The sequence below is a fragment of the Populus trichocarpa genome, chromosome 8, assembly GCF_000002775.5.
Source record: "Populus trichocarpa isolate Nisqually-1 chromosome 8, P.trichocarpa_v4.1, whole genome shotgun sequence".
Lineage (NCBI taxonomy): Eukaryota > Viridiplantae > Streptophyta > Magnoliopsida > Malpighiales > Salicaceae > Populus > Populus trichocarpa.
The window spans coordinates 2,214,685-2,239,676 of record NC_037292.2 but is presented as its reverse complement, the minus strand read 5'-3'; the positions used below and the strand labels follow the sequence as shown (position 1 = coordinate 2,239,676).

At 36.0% G+C, this 24,992-nt stretch overlaps 2 protein-coding genes and 2 long non-coding RNA genes across 8 annotated transcripts; 1 reads left to right on the top strand and 3 right to left on the bottom strand.

Moving 5' to 3' along the window:
• Positions 1-217: 217 nt before the first annotated feature.
• On the bottom strand, positions 218-1,731 carry LOC7479884 (caffeoylshikimate esterase). The gene has a single exon (XM_002311058.4). It carries the CDS (start codon positions 1,620-1,622, stop codon positions 606-608), a length of 1,017 nt encoding a protein of 338 aa, XP_002311094.4. The 5' UTR covers positions 1,623-1,731; the 3' UTR covers positions 218-605.
• A 3,710-nt stretch (positions 1,732-5,441) lies between these two features.
• Positions 5,442-8,371, bottom strand: LOC18101370 (uncharacterized). Its single transcript, XR_002983416.2, has 2 exons — positions 7,649-8,371; positions 5,442-5,670 (listed from the first exon to the last, which is right to left on the bottom strand). It is a non-coding gene; the product is annotated as an uncharacterized LOC18101370 (long non-coding RNA).
• Positions 8,372-8,381: 10 nt separating this feature from the next.
• On the top strand, positions 8,382-12,691 carry LOC18101369 (uncharacterized). 5 transcript variants are annotated; one of them, XR_002983414.2, is made up of 3 exons: positions 8,382-10,721; positions 11,168-11,316; positions 11,689-12,691. It is a non-coding gene; the product is annotated as an uncharacterized LOC18101369 (long non-coding RNA). The 5 variants fall into 5 exon arrangements; XR_002983413.2 differs by having other exon boundaries at positions 10,818-11,316; XR_002983411.2 differs by having other exon boundaries at positions 8,382-11,044.
• A 2,131-nt stretch (positions 12,692-14,822) lies between these two features.
• LOC7495325 (aquaporin PIP2-1) lies at positions 14,823-18,405 on the bottom strand. Its single transcript, XM_002311056.3, has 4 exons — positions 17,971-18,405; positions 16,795-17,090; positions 15,342-15,482; positions 14,823-15,244 (listed from the first exon to the last, which is right to left on the bottom strand). Exons 1-4 carry the CDS (start codon positions 18,269-18,271, stop codon positions 15,125-15,127), a joined length of 858 nt encoding a protein of 285 aa, XP_002311092.1. The 5' UTR covers positions 18,272-18,405; the 3' UTR covers positions 14,823-15,124.
• Between the last annotated feature and the right edge of the window lie 6,587 nt (positions 18,406-24,992).

Below are 24,992 nucleotides of genomic sequence, written 5' to 3'. Positions count from 1 at the left end.
CATTAGATCAATTTTTATATAATTTATTTTTTTTACTAGAAAACACATTAGTAATACCTAAACATCTTTTATATTAAAAAAATAATTAACAAAGCAATGATCTAAGTATATTCTAATTGCAAAAGTAAATCACAGAATACATGTAGTTATTAGTCAAACTTATTTTAAACTCGAGTCAACATTAATAAAAAAAATTATCATTAATAAAAAAAACCGATTCAATAAGATTTCTCTTTTTCAAATTAATTCCCAAATTCAGTCTACAACCATAAATAATAATAAAAAGAAACTTTAAAAATCACAAGAAAATACAAATTTTAGAGCAACGTCCCATTCCTTTATTAATTCCGTCACCTACCATATTAAAAATCACAGGTTGCCCAGTGCCATAATCCTCGGGTCACAGGTTTACTGGTCATTATCTTTATAATTTCAGAGATTAGTTCAAGTGCACCTAACTGGTACAGATTCTCACGAATACTAAAAAAAAAAATCACAGGTTGCCCGTTGGCTGGTACATGTTATGATCCATGACTGCACCGGCTAAAATATTACCACATTAAATTATCTGAAAGAAGGTTTTCCTACCAGTAACAAGGAAGATATCACGCGCGACCATCACTCGCAGCAGCGCGAGCCACATCCCCATCCTTCTTATAGCGTTCAGCACGGTTTTGGAGCCACTCGACCATATCCCCAAACACCAAATTCACATTCTCCTCGGGCTCACCGATCAACTGATGCCACATCCCAGAATACATCTTCAATGTCTTATCAGCACTCGCAGCGCGTTCATACAACTCCTTGGCGCTCGCAGGGTCGCACACCACGTCGTCACCACCATGCACAACCAACAAAGGCACATCCACCTCCTCAAACCTCCCTTGAAGTTCCTTACACACTCTCATAAGCTCGTATGCCGTAGCCGCGCGTGGTCTCATTGTCACCCTCCCCGGGCTCGCACACCCCAACTTCCGCTTCCACTCTTCCTTGAACGACAACTCGGGAATCGACCCACGAGTGGGAATCACGCTCCAAGTGGGTACCACCGCCGCGACTACGAAAAGCAAGTGCTCCAACGGCCACGGTGGCTTGAACTTGGCACTAATTCCGCACATAGCCCCATTCAAAATCAACCCATCCCACGCGCCTCTCTGACGGAGCGTAATGTACAAAGCTATCGCCCCACCCAGGGATTCCGAGTACAGAAAAGCCGGCAAATTGGGCGCGCGAGTCTCGCGAAAAGTCTTAAAATACCGCATGCAATCTTCCACAACTGGGTTGATATCTGGGATGTGATATATCAAGTTGTCAAGCCCATCAGAGAAGCCATGGCCTTGGTGATCAATAGCGCAAACAACGAACCCATGTTTAGCAAAGAGAATTGAAGTTAATTGGACGAACCAGCTGGATTCACCGGTGAAGCCATGGACAACGGCTACGCAGCCAATAGTTTTCGTCGGGGGAAGTGGGGTCCACCATTGAGTGAAGAGCTTGAGACCCCGGGAGTTAGTGATGTATTCGGAATTGTGGGTGACTTGGTGTTTGGCGTAGAATTCAGAGGGGGAAAGGGTCCCGAATGGGCTTTGATCGTTGGCTTCTGCCACTGGGTGCTGCACCATTTTTTTATTTTTCTTTGGTCTGTTGGGGGGTGAGGGTGTCAGAGGGGAGGAGTGTGAACTGTGAAGTGAGTGAGCGAGGGAAGGAAGGGATTATTGAAAGTGTGATTATGGATTTTATCGAGAGTTTGGGTTTGCGATATATATAATTTTTTTAATTAATGTGGGAGGTAGATCAGTATACTTACGTGTTATGTTTAGAGAGGTTGGGATTCAGTGGGTTTGGAGCATGGTGTGCTTGCATGCAGATGAGAAGAAACCAAAAATAATTATGGGGCAAACTCTAAAAAAACAAAACCTATTGGGTTGGAATTAATTTTATACTTAAATAATTTTGATTTCTCAGTTGGATTTTTAAAAAAAAATTATTTGATAGATATAAAATGAAAAGTAACTCCACAATGATGGCCCTTTTTTTATAAACCAAAAATAATTATTGAGCAAAGACTTTTGTGCACAAAAAATCAATTATACAATTAAATTGGTTATTGGTTATTTATTGAAGTCCACTTTAAATAAAAAGACAAATACAAACATAAAATTAAATTTATTACCCACCAAAAATGTAAGAATTCTACGTAAGATTTCTTTAACCTCTTTTTATGTATTACTTTCTTCAAAGTGAATATCATGAAATAAAATATTGTTAATTACTCTTTCAGGCATTGGAAAACCACATATTATATTAAATGATAAAATTATAAATTTTATGTGTATGCCATGTTAATATAAAATAATGTATATATTATATTGAATTTTAAAAAATATAATTATTGTAAAATATTTATATGTTGATATTAAAAATAAAAAAAAATATTTTAATTTATTTTTAATTAGAAAATACTTTTAAAAAACACTTTATTAAACACACTAAATGCTCGGTGCTTTTTATTTTTTTGAGAGTGATACAGTATTTTTAGTATTTAAAAGCTATGAGAAGTTGGTGTGGTATGTAAGGGATTCAAGGCGATCAAAGTATTGATTAATTATTGACTAATTGTTTATTTTGGAAAAAACACAGGAATTAATTTGTATTTTAAAAAATAAAAAATTATTAAAAACATTTTTTTAACACAGAAATAAAAACACTCAAATTATAACTCCAACATTAATATAATTAATGTTGGCGTTGGCAGTGCAACCAACTCGTCTTGATTTTTAAGGCGAGTGTCGGTTGTCTTTGTCATCGTGGAAAAGTCTGGTTATTGTGGAATGTGGATCTGCTCAGGTACGGTTATGGATTGGATGGTTTCAAAATGCGATAATTTATTTATATTCCAAAACTGAGCTCAGAGTGATTGGTTTTTCTGATAAATTATTATATCCCTCACATGAAAATTAAGATGCCAATGAGTGCCCCCAAGCAAGACTTTTTTTTATATATTTATATTTTATTCATTATCTATCAATAAATAATATAAATATTCTACATGTATATTTATAAAATATAAATATATATCAAGTTAGGTTTATATTAGATTTACCAATATTTATATTCTATTATTTATGCTAAGTTAACTATTAAAAAAACCTATCTATTTCAATGTTTTTAAACTCGGCCTGGTGATCAATCCGGCCCAAGACCTAGTTCACGGGTTTTAACTGGATCACCCGGGTTAACCTCATTTTTTTTATAAATCAAAACCACATCATTTTAATAAAAAATAAAAAAATAGTCAACATGTTGCAACTGGATTTTTGACCGAGTCTTGCCAGGTTTTTAACTACCATTATTTTTTCATAAACTCGGCCTAGTTCCAGCCCTGGATTAATCGGGTTCGGAATCGACCTGCCAGAACATGTTTTAAAACTATGATCTATTCAGGTCAATTCATATTGGTATCCGTCAATTTCATATTAAATTTTCGAGCCCGTTTGGAAACGCGGGCCAACCCGCATTTCCAAAAAATTCATTTTTTTGCTAAGATTAATTTTTTTTATATTTTGAATCGTTTTGATACGCTGATCTTAAAAATAATTTTTTAAAAAAAAACATCATTTAATATATTCAGCATGAAAAACACACACACTAGAGAATACCCTTCATCACTACTGAAAATGGAAGCAACAATGATAACCAGCCGCACATCTCACTTACTTTTATGTGAACGTGAAAGGAGAAAGTATTGATTGGAGAATACCTATAATTTCTCTTTGTTATTATTATTATTATTATTATTATTATTATTAGAGGGACATAATCCACTACATCACTCTTAAACTTAGCCAATAATTACAAGATATGAGTATAAAAAATGAATAGAACATGATGTATGGATGCATTCCACATACATCATTTATCCATTACTAGTACATGAGCAAAGTTCCATTACTTGCCAGATATTTTTATTTTTTATAAAACAATTATAAATGCAAGTTTTCTCAACGTATTTAGTACTTTAAAAAATCTAAATTTAAATAAAAAAAATTTTGAAAAAAAAAATCTAACAACTTATTATCTGATTTGCCTAAATTTCAGCCACTACAATGACGAGAGAATCGAGGTTTAACTTTTTTTTACTAAAATAACTGTTTTTCAACCCTTTTTTTTTTTTTTCAAAAGCACCTATAAAATACCATAGCAATCGTGATAAACCTGTGTATGGCCTTAAAAAACTCAAAAAACCACCACAAAAACCAAAATCAACCGAATCTACAAATCAACCCTAGCTCATATCTGTTTTTCATGAACTTTAAAGGTAAAAGGTACCTAATACAAACTCCTCTTATTAAATAAAATCATTTAACACAAATATCATCATTTTTTGTAGTCTAAATCGGTGTTAACGACACTTTTCTCTCTCCTACCGGAATCCAATGACCTCTCTCTTATCTCCTAACCAGAGACTAAAAAATCACAAAAATAAACTTTCGTACTGAAATTGAATTGAAAAAATATTGAGGCATTGAAATTGTATAATTTGTGTGATTTTTAAAGTTGAAGGACCAAAGTGCATCTTTTGCAAAACCTATGGCATGTTATCCATATTTGGCGCCTTTTTCATTTTGGTCCCTCTTCTTTCAAACCCATATCTTCATAAGAAATTAAAACAAATTGATCTTCAATTAAGACTAAATCGCAGGAAAAAAAATTTAAGAACCAAATTAAAAAAATGTAAAATCTTGTACAAACCATCTATAGCAATGTAAAAGAAGATAACAGTGAAGCGTTGCACAATAAAAACCCACGCTTTTTAGAATAATAGGTAATTATTAGTCCAGTTTATGCATGAGTTGCTAGACTAAATCTAGACAACAATGTTATCTAACTTACAGGACTTTCCACACAACCTAACCATAGCGTGTCTGAATGAGCAACCTTGTTAGTTTGTAACGAACTAATGATAAGAAATTGGATGACTACCTAGCTTTTCTGATCTTGAAAAAACTGCACTGTTGTCTCCAGAACAGTACCGATTCTGTTGTGCCATCTGTATTAATAACCACCCAATCACTGCAAGACCGCTCTCCCATCGTAAAATCATCTCTTCTCATCCAATCTCAATCGCTATATCTCCCTCTCCCTCTCTCTCTCAAGTGAGAGCTCTTCCATTCTGCTATTCATCAGCTTTAAGCTTGAGGTTTGATAAGATCGAGGTGTATTTCACCGTACCAAACTGCTTATGGAAAGAGATTATTTTAAGAATTGTTTGATCCAAAGAAAGGAGAGGGAGGGTGGGGAGGCTGGAGGTTTTCTTGGTTGCACAAATATTCGATCGTAGTTAGAAGACAACTACAGATGATAATTTTAATAAATGTTCCCCTGTCACTAACACGGACTCCACCCTGTAACTTGTGCAAAATGAACTAAACAGCATAATCTCCAGATAAAAACATTAAGTATATTGCATACTCTCAACGGCATGATATCAGTTTTGATCACAAATCACTTCATTTCCTATTAAGAATAAAGTCCAGTGACGCTAGCAAAGCACTAACAGGTAAACTGTACAATTCCTGTCCCACCTTCCGAAATATTATCTTCAAAAAGCAGATTCAGTGGCCTAACCCCTTCCAAAACAGCATCATTCCTCGTCTTGATCAACACAGGCTGAAAGAGAAAGAATTAATGTCAAATGGAAGTCTTTCTAGTCATATAACTAGCGCAGTTACTGTCATTTTCCACAGTCCTTATGGCAAATAATGAATTCAGAAACCAGAACCCTCTGTGTTCAATTTATCAGACATGCTGCCGGTTTGGTACTGCTGCAAAAACATGAAAGTCATACTTTTTGATGTGGTGCAACCGTGCACCTGCGGTTGTGCTGCAATCTTAAATGAAGCCTAGTAGAATCCATTCATTTCAAGAAATATCCATGCCTCAATGAAGAGTTAAGTATACACCCATAGTCCTTTTTAAAGATCACAAAGGAGACTGACACGTGGATACCACCCCGACAAAATTAGTTCTCTTGTCTCTAAAAAGCAAATAATTTATTTAAGATACATATAAGCACCATCAGGAAAATGGAAAATCCACAAGTGATGTAGCAAAGGGACAAGATTTTTCGAAGAAATAGGAATCGTCCAAGATACAAGCAACAACCCAGACAGGTACCAACAAAGAACTTGATGAAAAGTTTATCAGAAAGAACAAGTTATTTAAGTATGATCAAGCGTCCAAGAAAGGTTGGAACTTGGAAGGGTATGCTATCGTTATTCATCACTTCACTGCCAATACAAAACCTTGATTGGATCATCACTCTTAAAACCACTTGCTTTCTACGTAGTCCCTCGCAATCACTCCAGTATATTGCATCTTATTATCCACAACTTAAAAGCACAAAATCCACCTTAAAACCACCAAATTGAATGTTATCGGTGAGATATTAGTAATTGCCAAACTGAAACAAATGCCAGAAATCTGTTAAAAAGCCCAACGGGGTGGGATGAGACAACCAGCTCTACCGCATCATTTCCAGTTGCAAGAGTTTTCCCCTCATGCTATTGATTTATACTCCTAATCCAATCATCCATAAGAAAATGTAAAGAATATTGTTGCCCTTCAAATGCCCCCGTGTTGTTTTATTAGCAACACATACTTAGCTAATCAGAAACAACCCCCAAGCTCATTTTTTCTTGGAGAAAAAACCTCCACCCCTTCAAGCATTGAGCTCATTTCCCGGAATAATATGAGCCAAATGAATCCTGCTAGTTTGTAGATCAGTTCGCAAAGTACTCTAGCCAAAAAATAGAGTAGCCACAGGTGATTGATCTTTCCATCTTCATACATAACCCAATAATAATGCCACAATTCTCAATTAATTCTTGGGAAATTTTCATTTTGATTTCTCTTAAAAGTGCTCTAGCCCAAAAATAGAGTAGCCACAGGTGCTTGATCTTTGCAGCTTCACACATCAGCCAATAATAACGTCACAGTTCACAGTTAATTGTTGGAAAATCTTCGCTTTTGATTTCTCTAAGCTTCCTAAGGAGATTTTCCAAATGAAACTACATATCACCCAACACCTCATCATATTGACGATATCATCATAGGGAAACGATTAATCCCTAAGCTATTCTAAATCCCATTCGGTCAAACAGTGGTTAAGTGGGTTATGCCAATAGTTTCAAGATTCAATAGAAAATCCTATATTTTAACAGGCTATCACAATTAATTGAGGTGCTCATACAATACAAATCCTAAAACCATCTCTGACTTTATGCATGTATAATCTTACTTGCTAGGAAAACAATTAAACAATCATTCATGAGTCTAGCATTAAATCTAAGCACACTAACTCGACTCCAAGAACTCAACAAGTGGCTCTACACTGCCAAGTAGTATACTTATTCATACCATCACTTTCAATATCGCATGGAGTATATCAAAGGAACACTCAAATCCTCAAACTTAAGTTCCAACGAATCGCACAGAAGCAATGAAGTGATTCTGAGAATCAAACCCCACAAATTAAGTTCATAAATAAACAAAAACCCAGATAAACAAACAACAATCCAAACACGAGCCCTCAAAACACACACACACACAAGATACACTAAAAAGGGCAAAAAGATTAAAACTTTACCTCCAAAACAGAAGCAACAGTAGCAACAAGTGATGACCATGAGAATCTCTCTGCAAATCAAAACAGCTTTAGAATTGTTTGCTGGTTTCTGCTGGTTAGTGCTGTTCTCACCAGCATCATCCAAGAGTCTTTGCTGGTTGCTGTTGTCGTTGGCTTCTTGAGACTGCCGCTTCTTTTCACTATTCATTCTCTGAAGATTCCAGTCATATTTTTTCAAATATGAAATCTTGAATGACTCCCTTATCCTCATCGTAGGCCATAGATGCATCTTTCTTTTATTATTTGAAGGGGGCACAAGAAAAACGTAGGCTTGTTTATCTCTTTGTTGGGGTTCTACAAAGTAAGGTTTTTTTGGTTTGACAGACAGACTGGTAAGTAAGAAGGGAAACAATGTACATTATCCAGCAAACGGCACTGCCACGATGACGTTTTTAGTCACTGTAGTTTTCAAAACAAATCAATTAATCCTTCTATTGTCAAAAACTAATTAACTAGTCCAAACATTTTTAAAATCTGGTAATAACGTAAGTCTTTTGGGGAGTTCGATGTTGAAGTGTCGATGAGGTGTCCTTACTGCGATGCTTTATTTTCTTCTCAAATTCCCCTGTAAACTCATCAGTGTCCACCATCATCTTTCTTGTCTCTCCACGTCCACCTATCCTCTCTTTCTCCCTCTAGTAACACTGTGATAACCATCTTCTGCCTTTCTCCATTGCTCTCTCCTTTCCTCCCCCCCCCCCCCCCCCCCCCCCCACCCCTCCCCTTCTCTGTCTCGTCCTTTCTCACCTTCCCTTCGCTTCTCTCACCTCCTCTCTCCTTCCCTTTTCCCCCACCCCTCCCCTTCTCTGTCTCGTCCTTTCTCACCTTCCCTTCGCTTCTCTCACCTCCTCTCTCCTTCCCTTTTCAATTCCCTCTCTCTCGTCCTACTTATCTTTTCTCTACCAACACAACAATCATTCTTACCCCCGCCTCTTTTCCTTCTTCTCGTATCTTTGCTCTTCCCTTTCCCTATCTCTCCTCCTTTTTCCCTCTACCTCTCCCTCCTTCCTCCTTTTGTTAAAATGTATTTTACGTATTATATGTAAATTTGACAGAGCTGTCAAGTACTTAATAGTCTAAGACTAATTAATTAGTTTTTAAAACTAGAAGGATTATTTGATTCGTTTTGAAAACTACAGCGACTAATTTATAATTCACTCGCTTAAAGCCTATGCACATACACAGAAAAGGCCTATCTGCCTCTTAAACCTCCATTCTAAAACCCTTTTCACCCTGCTGTCTCTCTGCAATCTAATAGATTAAACAAACGATACTATACCTACTGTTTCAGACACCCTGAAGCTGCTTGTGTTCCTCAGTAAAGCCTGTTTGGTGTCTCTGTACTGCGGATTCCTCTTCGCAAACTTGTCCGGTCAGTCACTGCTCATTTCCACACACATATATGTTAAGTTTTCTTGTTTAAGGAATCAAAATGGAGCAGTTTTTTGTTGATTTCACATATTTGGGTCTGGTTGCAAGTAGGTGATTTAATTGTGTGATTGACATATTTGGTGGGCGAGTTGTGGCTTTTAACTGCTATTGTGTCAGTTTATTTTCTATTACTTTGTGATTATACAAGAAAGGAGTCTAAAGTTGCCAAATTGCATAACTGTGTTTCAGTATAATTTGAAAATAGACATAAATTTGTAAACATGGAAGGGAAACAAGCAGTATTGGGTTGCTTTACCGTTACCTTGGTTCATATATTTTACAGACAAATATCAAATTAGTTGACTTTTCCTAGGATGGTTGTAATGCCTTTATATCTTAGAGGAAATCTTGCACCTATGTTATGTATGTGGAACTAGTTTCTGATAATTCGGACAGGGTCTGATACCAAAGCTTGATAATTGCATCATATTTTGTAGAGTTAACATAATTTGCTACATAAAATGGTCTGATTAATTTCTTATGTTTACATAGAGATTTAATTAGATGATATGATGTATCTTGTAATTTTGATTATCTGCCTAATATTTTTGTTCATTTCTTCGGTCTTACTTTTTGTTCGAAAGTGAAGAACTTGTATCGTGTTTCCATGTCATTTTTCAACTTTCATATCACAACAGCAAATATAATTGTAGTATAGTTCTTTTTATGGTTGATATTAGCAACAGAAGAAACTACTCTAGCCAGGTTTTTTTGGATCCATCTGGTTAAGGGCACCCTGCCAATACTCAAATCTATAATCATTCCCATTCAAGAAATTCAAGCAGCCCATATACATCAATTTTTCAATCCAGTTGTCTTCAGCATAGGTTAAAAAAATGGTAAGATCAAAGAAAGTTTCAGTGGGGCAATTGGTTTTTGGCGTCACAGGAGAGTCCAGCTCTGGTTAGAGAAACTTGGTGCAAAAGAACCATTTTATGGTAACATGGCTATCTGTTGGACCAATGCCAAAGAAGAGGAAGCACTTGAAAGATATAAGTTGATTACAGGAAATATAGTTTCGTTTCCCAAGTTTCAGGTCCACGGTAAAAACAGCTTAGAAGATGATTGGCTTGCAGCTTTCATCTGATGGGCTAGTTGACAAGTGTTCTGGGTTGAATTCCAGAGGAGTGTTGGAAATAAAGTGTCCATTTTTTAAAGGAGAAATGTGCAGGGCTTCACCTTGGAAGCAGATCCCTCTTTATTGTGTTCCACAAGCTCAAGGTTTAATCGAAATACTAGACAAGGATTGGATGGATTTCTATGTTTGGACTCCTAATGGAAGCGGTCTGTTTGCATTATATCGAGACGAGGCATACTGGATGCTCTGAAAATAGCACTTTCTGATTTCTGGATTAATCATGTACTGCCAGCAAAGGAGTTGTGAAGTAAAAGAGATAACAGATCCCCTGAAAGAATTAGGATCATTGAAGCCTGAAGTCTGCAGCTAGGCATGAATTGTATAGCTATATAGTTTATGAAAGTTAACAAATTGTTGAAAGCTCCCACTTAAAGATGCGCGAAATTAGTGGGCAACTTCAAAACTGATGCAATTAGGACTTGATGAGCTGGGGCATTTCGCTACAGTTTGAATAGATGAACTTGTGTAAGTGTCTTTTTTCGTTATTTTTTACTTGCAGTTATGAGAAAAGTCAAATGTATCTGATATTAAACAAACGATGACCCCTTCTTGTTGGTGCAGGTTGCATTGCATCTTCTCTACTCTGACTTCTTCTTCTTTATGTTTTTTAATTAGTATTGTTATTAAGTAGACGAATTATGACATTTGATCAGAAAGTTAGGAATAAGGTTAGGCAGTTTGAGTGGAACCAGATTAGAGCAACTTGGGTTGTAGCAGCATGGAGATAACTCAGGCCGATCACTATCCTTCCTCCCATGCTGATTAGTGCAGTGTTTTGATTATTTTCGGTACAAACATAAGCATTTTGTTGTGATAATATATTATACGCACAACTTACTTGATGATTTTACATGTTTAAACCACGTGATTATGCCATTTTTAAATAGTGCGTTTCCCCCCCTTAACAACAGCTTATCAACTTTGAGTTATGAAGATTTGTTGGCTTGTCTACTTTGGACCGACACACGTGCAGAGGCACACATTGAGAGATGGCAGGTCAGTTGTGCACGATTAATCATCAAGTTTTGCGACATCACTATCCAAAAGACTGCAATTTGAGGTAACGTGTACTGTCTTTGCTAATATGCATTCCAATGTGGATAGGCAATATTTTAGTGCACTAATGAAGCATGCTTATCTCAGTGTCAGTTTCTTGCTTCCTTGAAAACCTCTGGATTTGAAAAATAACAGACAAAAACATTGAGTTATGGAATAATTCATCTGATTTTAAAATATGCGTTCACTTAAGCATGGTAACCAATCAAAACAATGATGATTGATAGCTTAATGCTTCATCTGTTTAGCTATCCGATCCTTGATCTCTACCAAAATGAATTTATGCAGGCGGAGAGTCTCAATTTTTTGTGTCATAAATTGCTGCATCTAGTATGACATGGGGTAACCATTTGATTGGAAATTTGATACATGGCAGTAACAGGATAAATTGGGAGCATGATTTTTGGTGTTAGAGCTTCGATGCTGTTACATATTCTCCATAAACTGCATACAAGGGAGGTGTGAGCACTTTGTAGTGATAGCAAGGTAACCATTAAAACTTTTTAGGCGGGAACTAGTACTTCAATTTTATCTTTCCTGACTAATAGATGAGGTTTAAAAAGGATATAGCAAAATACTCAGTTGTAAATTCAGCTTCCCATCAGATAAAGCCTTAGTAGGTTTTAAATTTATCGGACAAGCAATAAAAATAGGTAAAATCTGACTACTTCCAGCCAGCTTAATTAAAACAATTGGGCACCATGCATTATATTACATTAAACTCAAGACTAGTTCATTAATATCAAAAAACCTTCAAAATGCAATATACTATGATGTGCTTGCAAATGTCAGAACAACGAAATACAAGATATAAATGAAGACGAACATGCTGAGACATACTGAAGACTGAGATCAAGGAAAAAGGCATTATTTGCCTCGGATTTACTGCAAGACTGGGCACAAAAGCAAGACCTGCAGACTAGCTTTGCTGGAGCAGCCTCTATACATGTTTAACAAATTATGGCTGAAGACATGCAAGCCCTATGTACTCATCAAATCAATAGAGGGTTGAAAAACCCTGGAATATGAGACCATATCCTAGAGTAGGGAACGAAGGGGAGTCCTGGAAATTCAAAATGTGGTGTGGTAATACTCGAGGGGTGGAGAGAACATAAAACCAAGAAAAGAGGAAGAAGAAAAGGGTGGTGATAGGTGCCATAGTTTTGAGCTTACTGCACAGGGGAAGCTTTGTGATGGAGCTATCTGGGTTTTTGTGATCTTAATCTGTTGCTTTCTTTGCGGGTTTCGCCGAGGCATGAAACAAGTGATTGTGGCAATTGAATATAACGATCCACACACATGCACACACGCAAAAGGCTGAGAATGCAATCCCAAGTGTGCATCAATTGCCTTACCTGATGCTGTGAAAAATTATGATCTTTCAAGGGTTTTCCAAAGTTTTTCCGACAGAGGTGTGAGAGTGGGTGCTTTCGGTCAGAGTGACATTACGCCACGAAAAGAAAAACGGGCAAGCGACAAAGAAGTTAGCAATTGCTTTCACGCTGCGGTCAAGGTTCAAAAAGAAAATGCGAGACTTAGAAGCAACTTCTTTTATGGCATTATCTGCAATTACAGCAAAAGCAGCTCTCGCCACGTTACCATACCGTTAGCAAACCAGACTTGTTAGCTTTCGAGTTAGTTATTTTTGAAAAAAATTAATTTTTTTATTTTTTTATTTTTAATAATTTTTAATTTGTTTTAATATATTAATATCAAAAATAAATTTAAAAAATAAAAAAATTATTTTAACGATGAAGAACATTTTGCATGTCCAATTTGTCTCCAAAATTAACAATGCAATTCATGATTATGGCGGACCGACATAGAAATTAGGAATTTAAAGTCGTAAAAATTATGGTAGTAAGCCTTGGCTTGGCTTCACTGATTAGAACTAGTGACCCACTTGAGTCAATAAAAAACCCGGTTTTTTATTAAAAAAAACTATGTCATTTGACGGTTTTTTTACCTCTAAAATGACGTTTCAGATTATTTTTAATAAAAGATTTTAACTTAACTTACCTAATCCATGATTATGATGATAAAATGTGCTTTTGAATTAACCATTATTGATTTGTGCTGATACCCCACTTTTATCATTACAGAACCGTCGAAAAGAGATGTCATGGAGCTGTCTTTTGTTTTTATGAATACAGTTAAACCTCTGATCATGCCCTGATCATCCATCACTGAAATTGATGCCTTCATCGATTGATGCCGCTGCCGATCATGAGGCAGGGCCTTAACAATAATACAGCATACTTGTAGACCACAGCTAATGAACTAATCATCCCATAACAAATATCCAAAAGTTTATCAAAAACATCCCATCAGGCAAAAATTTTTAAAAATACATTGGATATGAACCAATCTATTTACACACTCTCTTCACTTAACAATCTACTCGCCCACATGTTTGTAATTAGAAAAGTGAGTGATGTTATACAGCAGCCTCCAGTGAGCTTTGAGGTTGAAATTCCCCAGGATCCAGTAGCAACATTCAGGAGAAAATCTCAGGTGAACATGGACTAAAATAAAGCTCGAGTTACAAAAACTAGTCTACATACAAATGTGCTTCGAGTCTAATTGAGCCCAAATAACGGCAGATGCTAATCTTCTAGTAGAATCTGGACATTGGTTTGAGCCCAGAAACCCACGATTTCAAGCCTTTCCAGTTCTTACAGGTTCGAGCATTGCATCATTAACAGAGCCAGCCATGTTTCATCTGCCGCCGGCTTTAGAAATAAACCATTGAATTACATGAGTTCAACTATAGAATTACATCATCAACAGTTAAGCAATACCCATCCATTGCTCTTAAGAAGAGGAAAACCCAATAAAAAAAGTTAAGGGTCTACAGAAGTCATCATGTACAGAAAAAGAGAAAAAAAAAAGTCCTTGTCTGGTTTGGTACGCTACAAGATTGTAGTGGTTTTTTGTTAACCCATCTCTTGATCCCAAGCGCGGAGTTTGAAAAGTTATCACTTTCATCGTTGTCTTTTCAATGTTTATATGTTTATCAGATTAGATGATCTACTTCGTAGCGTAGCTAGTATAGAATTCCAGAAGATAAATATTATTTAGTTTCCCTGTTTTGTATATATAAAATAAGAATTTATACTGTGAAATCAACTTAAAATGCTAACTGGTGGTCACAAAATGACTAAGAAGATGCACAGTAGCAGAGTGGCAATCGCAAGCTTGAATCCCTTGATTGCTCTAGTTGAAGCCAGTTGTACAAATCAATGGGAAGATTTGTGCAAAGCTAGCTATTTATTTATTGGAGACAGGATATGTAGTGGTTATGCCCTAATCTTTCATTTTATCTTTTAGCTACATAGGCTTTGGCTGAATCACGGTTCACTTAATGAATGATCAAGCTTAATTGGAGAAATTCTGACTTACAAAGTATAAATACAGATGAGGCTATAATTTATCTATTGTTTACATTTGCAGTGCCTTGGCATGCCAAGATTCGGTATCTGAGTAGTGGTTCAAGCAGGAGAAATGTGATGATGAAGAAACTTGAAAGTGACTATAATTATAGGCAAAAAAGAAAACACGACCTCGACTTCTCTTAGAAGCATAATAGGTGCATAGAAGAAAACATAACATTGAAGTGAATTCTAAGGCAAGTGCCTGAAAATGACAAAAGGGATAATAAAAGCCTCCCTTTTCGAAGAGACTTTATCTACAGATTCCATGATTCCCAAACCCTCATTTTTCACCCACCCCACGAGAGAAATCTAAGGGCTGAAGAAACCATCATGCACGCACAAGCACTCCTCATTATTCATGTTGAAATGACTCCAGGTTTAGACATTCGGGTTGCTCCTGAATGACCCGAGAGCCTTAATAGCTCCTGCTCTCAAGATGAATTGGTGGTAGAAGGCTGCTATGGCTGCACCAATGAAGGGTCCAGCCCAAAAGATCCACTACAAGAGAAGATAATAAAAAAAATTAAGTACCCTCTTCAAAGTAAACAAATACTGCCAACTAATTAATCAGTAGTAGCATCTAGTGGATGCTTACCTGGTCATGCCAGGCCTTCTTGTTGTTGTAGATAACAGCAGCTCCAAAACTCCTAGCAGGGTTGATGCCAGTTCCTGTGATTGGGATGGTGGCCAAGTGAACCATGAACACAGCAAATCCAATTGGGAGAGGAGCCAATACCTATTAATTAAGAATAAAACACAAATCAGATAAATAATTGTGAATAATATACATACAAACCTTCTCAACGGAAATTAAAAAAACAAAGAGGTTCAAACTTCAATGAAAACAAAAACTACAATGCATGAACATGTGTAGCATACAGATCATCAAGGAAAATAACATCAAGCACATCTACAAAAGTCGTTTTGCTCCAGCCGTATACGATAATGCAAAAACGGATTGTTCACGTAAAACTAACAAAAGACCAAATTTGTAAAATAAAGGAGGACCGTTGTTGTGAGGTGAAGTACAATAGAAATTGTTCCTAGCCATGGACACAGAATACATGCATCCCAAAAATTAATTTGTGTTAATTTTCCAGTGTTATTCGACTAGTATTTTCGATATCTTTTTAATAATATTAATGATATAGTCATTAGAATTTTAGTATTTTTAAAGACTAGTAGTAGATATCATCTAAATTATATTATTTTTCTAAATATTTTCTATATTGTTTTATTTTATTTGTTTTTTTTAAAAGCTAAAGTAAAAAAAAAACTCTGTAAAGTAGGATAGAAACTGTTCCTAGTCATGGACACAGAACACATGTATCCAACAATGAAAAAGGTAGAATCTTCTTTTTGACAAGAAAAAAAGAAAAGAAGACAAGAAATGGTGACAAATGCATTGAGATAACTTTGATGGCACCCCACAAGTGCAAGGATCATGATGGCAATCTAGTTACATGAGAAGTCGTTGCGCATGCTAGTTCCATTTACTTCATTACTTGAGTACTGAACTTCTCATTTGAGTTAGAAATTAAGAGCCTCGATAATAGTTTAATACCGCAATCATTTTGCCAAGTTCAAGCCAATGGAAATAAATTAGTGCCGCTATCTTTAATAGAAAAAATAAATGGCTATTTGCATGCCATGGAAATGCATTTGAACAGTGACTTTATTTGCTTTCTTCCTGTGCATAGACATTGAATTATGAACATGTCCTGAAACATTCTGAGCTACTTGTCAAGAAAAGGATTCTGGAATTCAATAGTCAATATATACTAACTCAGTAATCTAAACAAAAAAGGTCCATCAACAAATCAATAAATAAATATGATGGGGATAAACCTAATTAAGTTACTAGAAGCATGGATTAAGTTATTAACCACTTGTTTATAGGGTGATAATCACACTAGTTCCAGTGAATGGGTTAGATATAGTCAACAATTTATAGCCCTCATTGCTCATACTCTATGCTAGCGCAGCCCATCAAGAGAACCAAATGGTAGAAACAAAATAAAGAGACGTGAGAGTGTTAAGGCACTTACAGGCACATGGGAGTCCCTAGCACTCCTCTTGGGATCAGTAGCAGAGAACACAGTGTAGACCAGGACAAAAGTCCCAATAATCTCAGCGCCCAATCCAGTGCCTGTGCTGTACCCATCAGCCAAAACGTTGGCTCCGCCATTATATTTTGTGTAGTAAGACTTTTGGAAGGCCTTGACCAACCCAACACCACATATGGCTCCCGCGCATTGGGCCACCATGTACATCACAGCCCTGATCAAAGACACCTTCCTGGCCAAGAACAGCCCAAATGTCACTGCTGGGTTAATGTGACCCCCTGCGTAACAAAGAAAGTTTTGTGTTAGTCTTGACTAACATACGCCGGCTCACCATACCATAACAGGGAAGGAAAGACTAAAAAACTCAAGCTGGGCCTTCCAATTTTTACTCAATATGGTAGCAAACATAGAACATATTTAAAAATTGTAATGTATATCAGAGACTATGAGTATATAATTTTCAGTTTTAGCTAACTCCTTGTCAAATAGTAGAGTTAATTGTGACTAGATTTCAATTACCATGACTTGATAATCTGCATTAGGTAGAAAAAAATCTACTCCCAGAATAAATTTATTTGTCTTAAATCCTTCTGAGAAAAGAAAAGGAAAGGAAGAGAGGGAAATACTCCTCTCAATACATAGCCAGTCCAGGTGAAATTTTCATGTGAAAGGGTTTTTTTTTATGAATAAAATGAAGAGTTAAATTAAACAGAAGACAACTTCTTTTGCTAACAATATTTGGTAAAGGGACTTGTCTAAGAATTGATATCATCTGCTACAACTTACATCTTGACGGAAGAAATTAAAGAGAGAGAAGAAAAGTAAGAGGCAGAGAGACTGTAAAAGGGTGGCATGTTTAAATCACTCTTAACGGTGTGTTTAGAACTAGGTTATGATTATTTTTAAAATTTTATTTTTATATAAACAAATCAAAATGATACAAAATTATAAAAAAAAAAACTCAAATGCGTTTTCTAAACACAAAAACAAACACAAGAAAGAAAAATAACTATGCTTATCCTTATAGCTGAAACTAAAAGGAAGATAATATAGCTGTAATAACAAACAAAAAAAAAAGGTAACAAAGAACTCAAGAGTTACAAAGACACAAACTTTATGGACAGGAGAAACAAGAAATTGAGAATATCAAAAACCCACCTGAAATACCAGCAGTGCAGTAAACAAGAACAAAGATCATGCCACCAAAGGCCCAAGCAATACCAAGAATACCAACCCCACCACAAGGATCAGCATTTCCATCAATCTGGCTTTTGTACCCAATAACAGTCAAAACAGTGATGTAAAGAAAGAGCATAGTTGCTATAAACTCAGCAATCAAGGCCCTGTAAAATGACCACTTTGTTAGCTCTTCGGCATCAATCAATGGTGCTGGGGGTGGGTCTTGGTAATCTTTTGCAGAGAATGATCCTGCCTCTGCCACTTCAGTATCCTTTGCCATGCCAAAACACTAGACTTGCTTGCTTATTAAACTTCTCCGAAAGATAGAAAGACAAGTTCTTCAAAGAAGGGTTGACAGAAGAAGAGAGGTTTTGGCCGCTTGATTATAGAAGTTGAGTGAGTGTGTGAGGGAGAGAGCAGGGCTATATATGGGGATGAGAGTAAGTATAGCCTAGCTACTGCTTTCCGTTTTCTTTTTTTCTTTTTTAATTTCTTTTCTATATTTTTTCGTTGTTTTTTAAACCGGGGTTTAATTTTCGTTTTTTATTTAAAGATATTCGAGGGAAAAACCTCACATACCGAGATAACCTTTTCTCGACCGAATCTTAAGCATATGATTATATATCTCGTTTAAATTGTAAGCAAGCCACGCATCATTAGAATGATGTAGAAGAAAATGCTATTCCTATAACTTATTATTAAATACAAATTAACCCTATACTATAATACGAAGATAATACTCATTTACATCAATCAGAGAATAAATAATTGATTTAGTTTTGTCTACGTACGTACATGACACCAACTGAGCATGCATTGTTGTATTTTGTTTTGTTTTTGGTGATGATTTGGTTTTTGTGTGGGTTCCCTTTCACAGATGCTTAGCTTTTTACCACGCCACTCCCTCCACACTCGACCTCCCCTGTTCTGTGTGCTGGCCTATCGGTGTCCTTGCCACTTGCTCCTACAGGGTCTTTTCCTTTTCTTAATAACAACTTGTTTGATCTGTCCATGTCACTCAATTACCCTTCAAAGTTAATTCACTCCCTTTGGTTTCTTCTTCTTTTGTCTTTTACAAGGAACTCTCTTCGGTTCAAAAGGCGGATCTGCCATTCAATATATTTCAGGCATTATTTTACCAACATGGCTTTTCACTGCATCGGCATCTGGTGTGCCCCTTCCCTGAACACGCGTCAAAAAAGAGGGCATCAGGGCAGGGCTTATTTTCGTGTTCCGGCCGACTAGAGACTGCCGATTGTATGGGAGCCAAAAACACGTGAGAGAGTTAGTCAGTGGTCTATACCCAAGCGATCCAGAGATGACAGCAGTGGCGCAGACCCACGAGCAATCAGATAGTCATAAATGATAATCTCTAGTCAAATTTGCTAACGTTTCGCATTACTGTGGTAGGGAAAGTAAAAGAAGGGGCTTCGAATTTGATAGAGTGGGAATTTTGAGAAAGGGACACGTGGGTTTCTCTAAACCAGTTCTTCGAAGAGGTCGTATCATGGAATTGTGGTTCTAAGAGATATTAGACTTTCCACACGTGGCAGGAATTGTGGCCTGAGATGGCTTGGCGGTGTAGAGCGACGGGGTCCGGGGTTTCCTATTGGATAAGAAAGACAACTGTATGACATGTGTACAGGTCACCATGCTTCGTATTTTCCACCCTTTTTTAAAAACTAAGCAGGTAGCAGATACCCTTGACGTGGTGACAAAGACAGCATCAGGGTTCGTTAATTTATCGAAATTCTGAAGAACAAGTAAATATACTTAAGTAAATGATAATTGATGTTAAGAAGTCTAAATTGTTGAAAACACCCACGCAGCTTCCGAGTCCTTTCACTCGTTTTACGAACACCAGACTTTTGCAGGAGGTGCTTAACTGAGGAGGAGTGTTTTCTTTGTAAGGTTTTTGACTGCTTGTATACTTTAAAATAAGTTTGTTCCTGTAATAATAGTTATTTTTTAAAAAAAATTATTTTTAATAATAATATATCAAAATGATATAAAAATACAAAAAAAATATGATTTTTTTTAATTATGAATTATACTAACTGCGTGCATTTTTTTTTTTTTTGGAATGATAGGTTTCGAGGAGGAGGAAAAAAACTCCAATATTCGAGAGTGTTCCATCAGTTTGCTTTTGAATTTGCCCTTTGCAATCACTTCCAAATCATCATACAAAAGTTAACATAAAGTCTTAAAAGTATTATTCATATGACCGTTGGAATTTGATGATTAACTAGACAACAACCAATCTCTTGGCACATGCTCCAAATCATCTGGGATTAACTCGGCCCTCCGGTACAAATAAAAGAACAAAATTCATTTATTTCTTCGTACTATAAATAAATTGATTAATGAACCATTTATTTCACTGCGTCTTGTTGAGTTACTGTGGTTGTTGGTCGACATGGCTCTTGCACAGCTCACCGAGTACGTATAGCAAATATTTTTTATTAGAAATGTAAACTTACTAAGATGTTAATGACATTTTTCGAATTATTAAAATAAGACCAAGGTGATATTCTGTTCTCTTTTTTTTTTCATTAGGTTATCACCATGGAATAAAATTTTGTTTCTTCTTGTCCTGAGTGGACCTTCTACGGGTCCCATGATCACAGGCAAACATATCTAATTGGTCGGTCAGCCAGCAAAGCACACCCACCTATACACAAATCAAGCGCACGAGGGCCCACCGGACAAGACCTAACCTCGCAGTGTTTTGTCCACCGTCTTTGTTAGTTAATTATTGCTATTAATCATTTAATTTAATTTAATTAATTTAATTATGCTCGTGTTCCAGTAAGCTGAACCTAAAAGGGGAAAACAGAACCCAGTATCTCTCTGTGCATCGCTCGTCGTCTCTGGAGCTTGCAGGGTCGAGAGGATTAGGAGAGGAGATGGAATGTCATAAACGTGGCTTAATTAGTCATCAAATTATTTATTTTCATTAGACAGTTTTTAGATTTTCCTCTTCCAAAATAGCTGTGCCGGATGTCATAACTTTTACGATTGTATCCGTGCCGAAGAGCGTGGGGAAGAGTAAACAAGAGCCGGCCGCCCGATGAGATGATGTTTATGCTAATTTTTATTACAAATCAATCATTTTCAATTTTTCCGAAAGAAATGCAAGTCAATATTCCAGAGCATGGCATCAGATGATATACTTGTCTGTAGTATGATTGTTCGAGACAGCTCGTAACTAGACATTGCCATAATTAATTCAAAGACAAAAAACTTTAAGAAAATTCTGACATGTTCTCTTCTTCGCCTGGTTCAAGATTTGTACAGAGTTTCATGACCTGGTGCCGAGGTTGTGCTATTTAATCAATGCATGAAATGGAGGGTTTATGGATTAATTAAAAAATAAAGATGTCAAATATGTGAAAAACAGTAATAATGATAATTAACAATACCAGCATCTAAAATCTTTTTTTTTTTAAAAAAAAAAGATCCTTCATTGATACAGTAACATTTTGCAATTTCATCGCTTTCCTTTTCTTGGACATCATGGAAATAATAACATTAATGTCGGTCGAATTTGACAATCAGCCGACCAACACAGCCTAAGTTCGACTCCCGAAAAATTGTTGCATGCCACGTGTTGAGTTCTCCATTTTATTTTATTTTGCTCTTAAATGATTGTTGTCACTACCGACTTGACACGGAGAGCCGAAATTGGGTCTTGAAAGAAGAGATGAATTTTGGATTTAAATCTCAATAGGCTTCCATACTCCGTACATATCTTCTCGGTAAAATGCTTGGTCGGCCGCATATGAGTTCATTTTCGTTGTTACTCGAAGAAAACTCATATCCTACTTAAATTGTTTTCAGGAATTTGGTTGAAATTGTTTATTAAAAATTTATATTTTTAAATTGTTTTGATAACTGATATGAAAAATAATTTTAAAAAATAAATAAAAATATTATTTTATGTATTTTCAAGTAAGAACTATCCGTAATATTTGATCTCGATGACAAGAGATTTGAACTGTAACTAGGAGAATTTAAGGATTGTGATCCTAACTTTTACTATTATTAGATAAATGCTTGCACCCAACTCCTATACATGGGAAAAACAAAAAAAGCAGGTAAGGATCTTCAATCCCAAATGATCGTAATTTTGTTTTCTAGTTCATGCCATCCATGGAAAGATGAAGATCGAAGCAAAGAATATAGAGCAAGCCTTGTATGTCTTCATGTATGAAACGGAAAAAGATTCATAGGGATCACAATCACATGACTCCCAAGCAGGAGTTGTCTATTATTACTTTGGTTTAAAATCTAATCCATTCACTATCAAGCTGATGTGTTGCACGTAGTTTTCACTTGAATAAATTTGGGATTGTTATGTATTGTAGCGATTTATTAATGTGTTGTGAAATGTAAACCGAGAGCAGTACTTGTAAAAATAAAATAATGTTTGATAATTAAACTATGTATTTTTTAAAAAAATCATGATTTTATTTAGAAAATAGTGGAGCCTATCGGAAACCGCTTTGCTTTTGGTTTAGGATAGTGTTATTTTTATCTCATAATTTGCTGTCACCACTCCATAATCTATTTTTATTTTTAAATAGATCAAGATACTAAGTTCATTTTAAGAAAATTTAACAGGGGAATTAGCAAATTATTTCTCAATCACAAGGTACATGACGCTAAAAGCACTCACAAACATAAAAGGAGGAAAATCCACTCATCGATGTCATGTCCTAAATTCACTGCATCTCTGCAAAACCAATCAAGAGTTTCCACGACTAAGAACCCGAGCATGGTAAACAAAAAGCTGCTCAATAAATAATTAAAGGAGTCGTGAAAATCTGCAATAACTAAATTATCTGTAAAAAACTACGCCGCCATACAATCCAGTTGTAAGAAATTATTGATTAAGAGCTCGAACTTGCGGGATGCGACTACCTCCACCATACACATCATCTACTCGAACCGACTTTTGGAGTTTTATTATATTTTTCTTCCATCGATGACAAAGATGGTCAACATAAAGATTTCGGGCAACAAAATAAAATTCCCAGATTCCACCCACCAGGACAACCAGAAAATCAAGGAGTTATGATGGTATAAGGTTCATTCACGGGAACCAGAAAATAATGGAGTCGAGACAACACGAGGTCCCAACATTGCCGTCTCTGGACAACCACGAGAATCAGAAAATAATGGAGCCGGGGAGTATGTACTATGTAGTAATAGAGTTCAATAACCTAATTAGGATATTGTCTCGCGTTATAGATTATATCTTCTTTTTTTCATCACGAGAAATAATATCAAAGAAAAAAAACTAGATGACAAAAAAAAAACCCAAGCACTTGGATCCAAATAAAAATTACATAGATTATAAGGACTACAAAGAACTTTTTCCAAGAATTTTAGATTGGCCATTTTTTCCTTTTGTTTTACACTTTGATACTTTTTTAAAAAAATTTCATCTTCAATAAACTATTCATCAATCATCTTTTTTTAAAAAAAAAAACAAATTATTCATTAATTTGATCATTACAGGTTACAATTGAAAAAAAAAAAAAACCTGAGGGAAAAAAAAGGGCAGTGGAGCTACAACGAAAGACCGAGGCGTTTTAGTATATTTAATAATAATAATAATAATTAGCCAGGATTAACATCTCTAGAAAGTGACCATTCCCTACATAATTTCAAGAATACAATTTGCTAGACCTCTCTAGAATTTCTTCTCAGCAATGACTACTCTAGAAAAAATAAAAAAATTGAAGATCCGGCTACTTGACCACCGACACTCGGTGAATCTATGGACTGGAAACAGTATACCGTAATTCCTTCAGTTTTGAGATCAAACCGGGATCTCCTGCGAAGCAATCCGGCCATATCCTCTGGAAAATTACATTCCTTCCACACCAAATATTTCGGAACAGGAATCTGAACTGGAGAACAAAAAAGCAAAGCCAAAAGGGTGGCTTTCAATCAAGGTCACTACAAGGCCCCGCCACCTCTAATCCACCCTCTAAGGTCCCTATAAACCTGTCTATTTTGTAATTGGTCATGAAATTAAGATGCTGAATTAAAGGGCATAGAGGCAGGACAGATCGTGACTCTATTGTCAATAAATGAGAATCCTTGCCAGGACCACTTGGAAATTCAAGCTAGCCGTTATCAATTGTAGACCACCTTCTTCCTTACATTCAGCTAAAATAAATAGACATGGCTTCCAATGTGGTCCATGCCTCCAATGCAGAGATCGGTACATTCCCTTCCCTTCACATAAATCTGGCTAAGGCTCGAGGGAGATAAAAATCCAAGGGTTTGATCACAAGTCAATCTACAACTTTGCATGTTTTTGTTACTACTGAACAGTTTTATGACCCTAAGTCAATCACGGCCTAGATTTCGAAGAAAGAGCACCCAAATACAAAGGAAAATGATAAGGTAGAAAATCCAATATAACGTAATGGGGGCGATTTCTTTCGAAGGTTTGTTTTAAGAATAATAGCATCTCAATTATTCTTCAACAAAACAAACCTGCTCATCTTTTTACGTCATATCAAATCGCAAAGGACCATGACAAAGAGATCCTGTAAACACCAAAAAGAAACAATGCTACAAAAAGTTGCTCATTAAAGAAACAAATACCACATGAACAAAGTTAGGGTCCAATAATGGACAGAATCTTTCCATCCAACATACAGTTTGGACAAGAACTCAACACCACAAGAATAAATAAGTTGTAAAGAAATTTCTACATTTCTCTACTTCATGGCTAACTATAAAACCCAACACGGTAAAGACAAAAAAAATTTGGAATGAACAACAGCTGCACCAAGATCAGCGTTGTTTTCATGGTTATCTGCGAAAGGGAAATTAATAAGCTAAACATAACGTTTTTTTGGAAGACATGCAACTATGCAAGTGCAAATGCCATTAATTCAGCTGTTCACTTTCGTTCAATTTTGGCCACTACAGCACGAGTGCATGAACATCACATGGAAAGCTCCATTTCCCAGTCAATC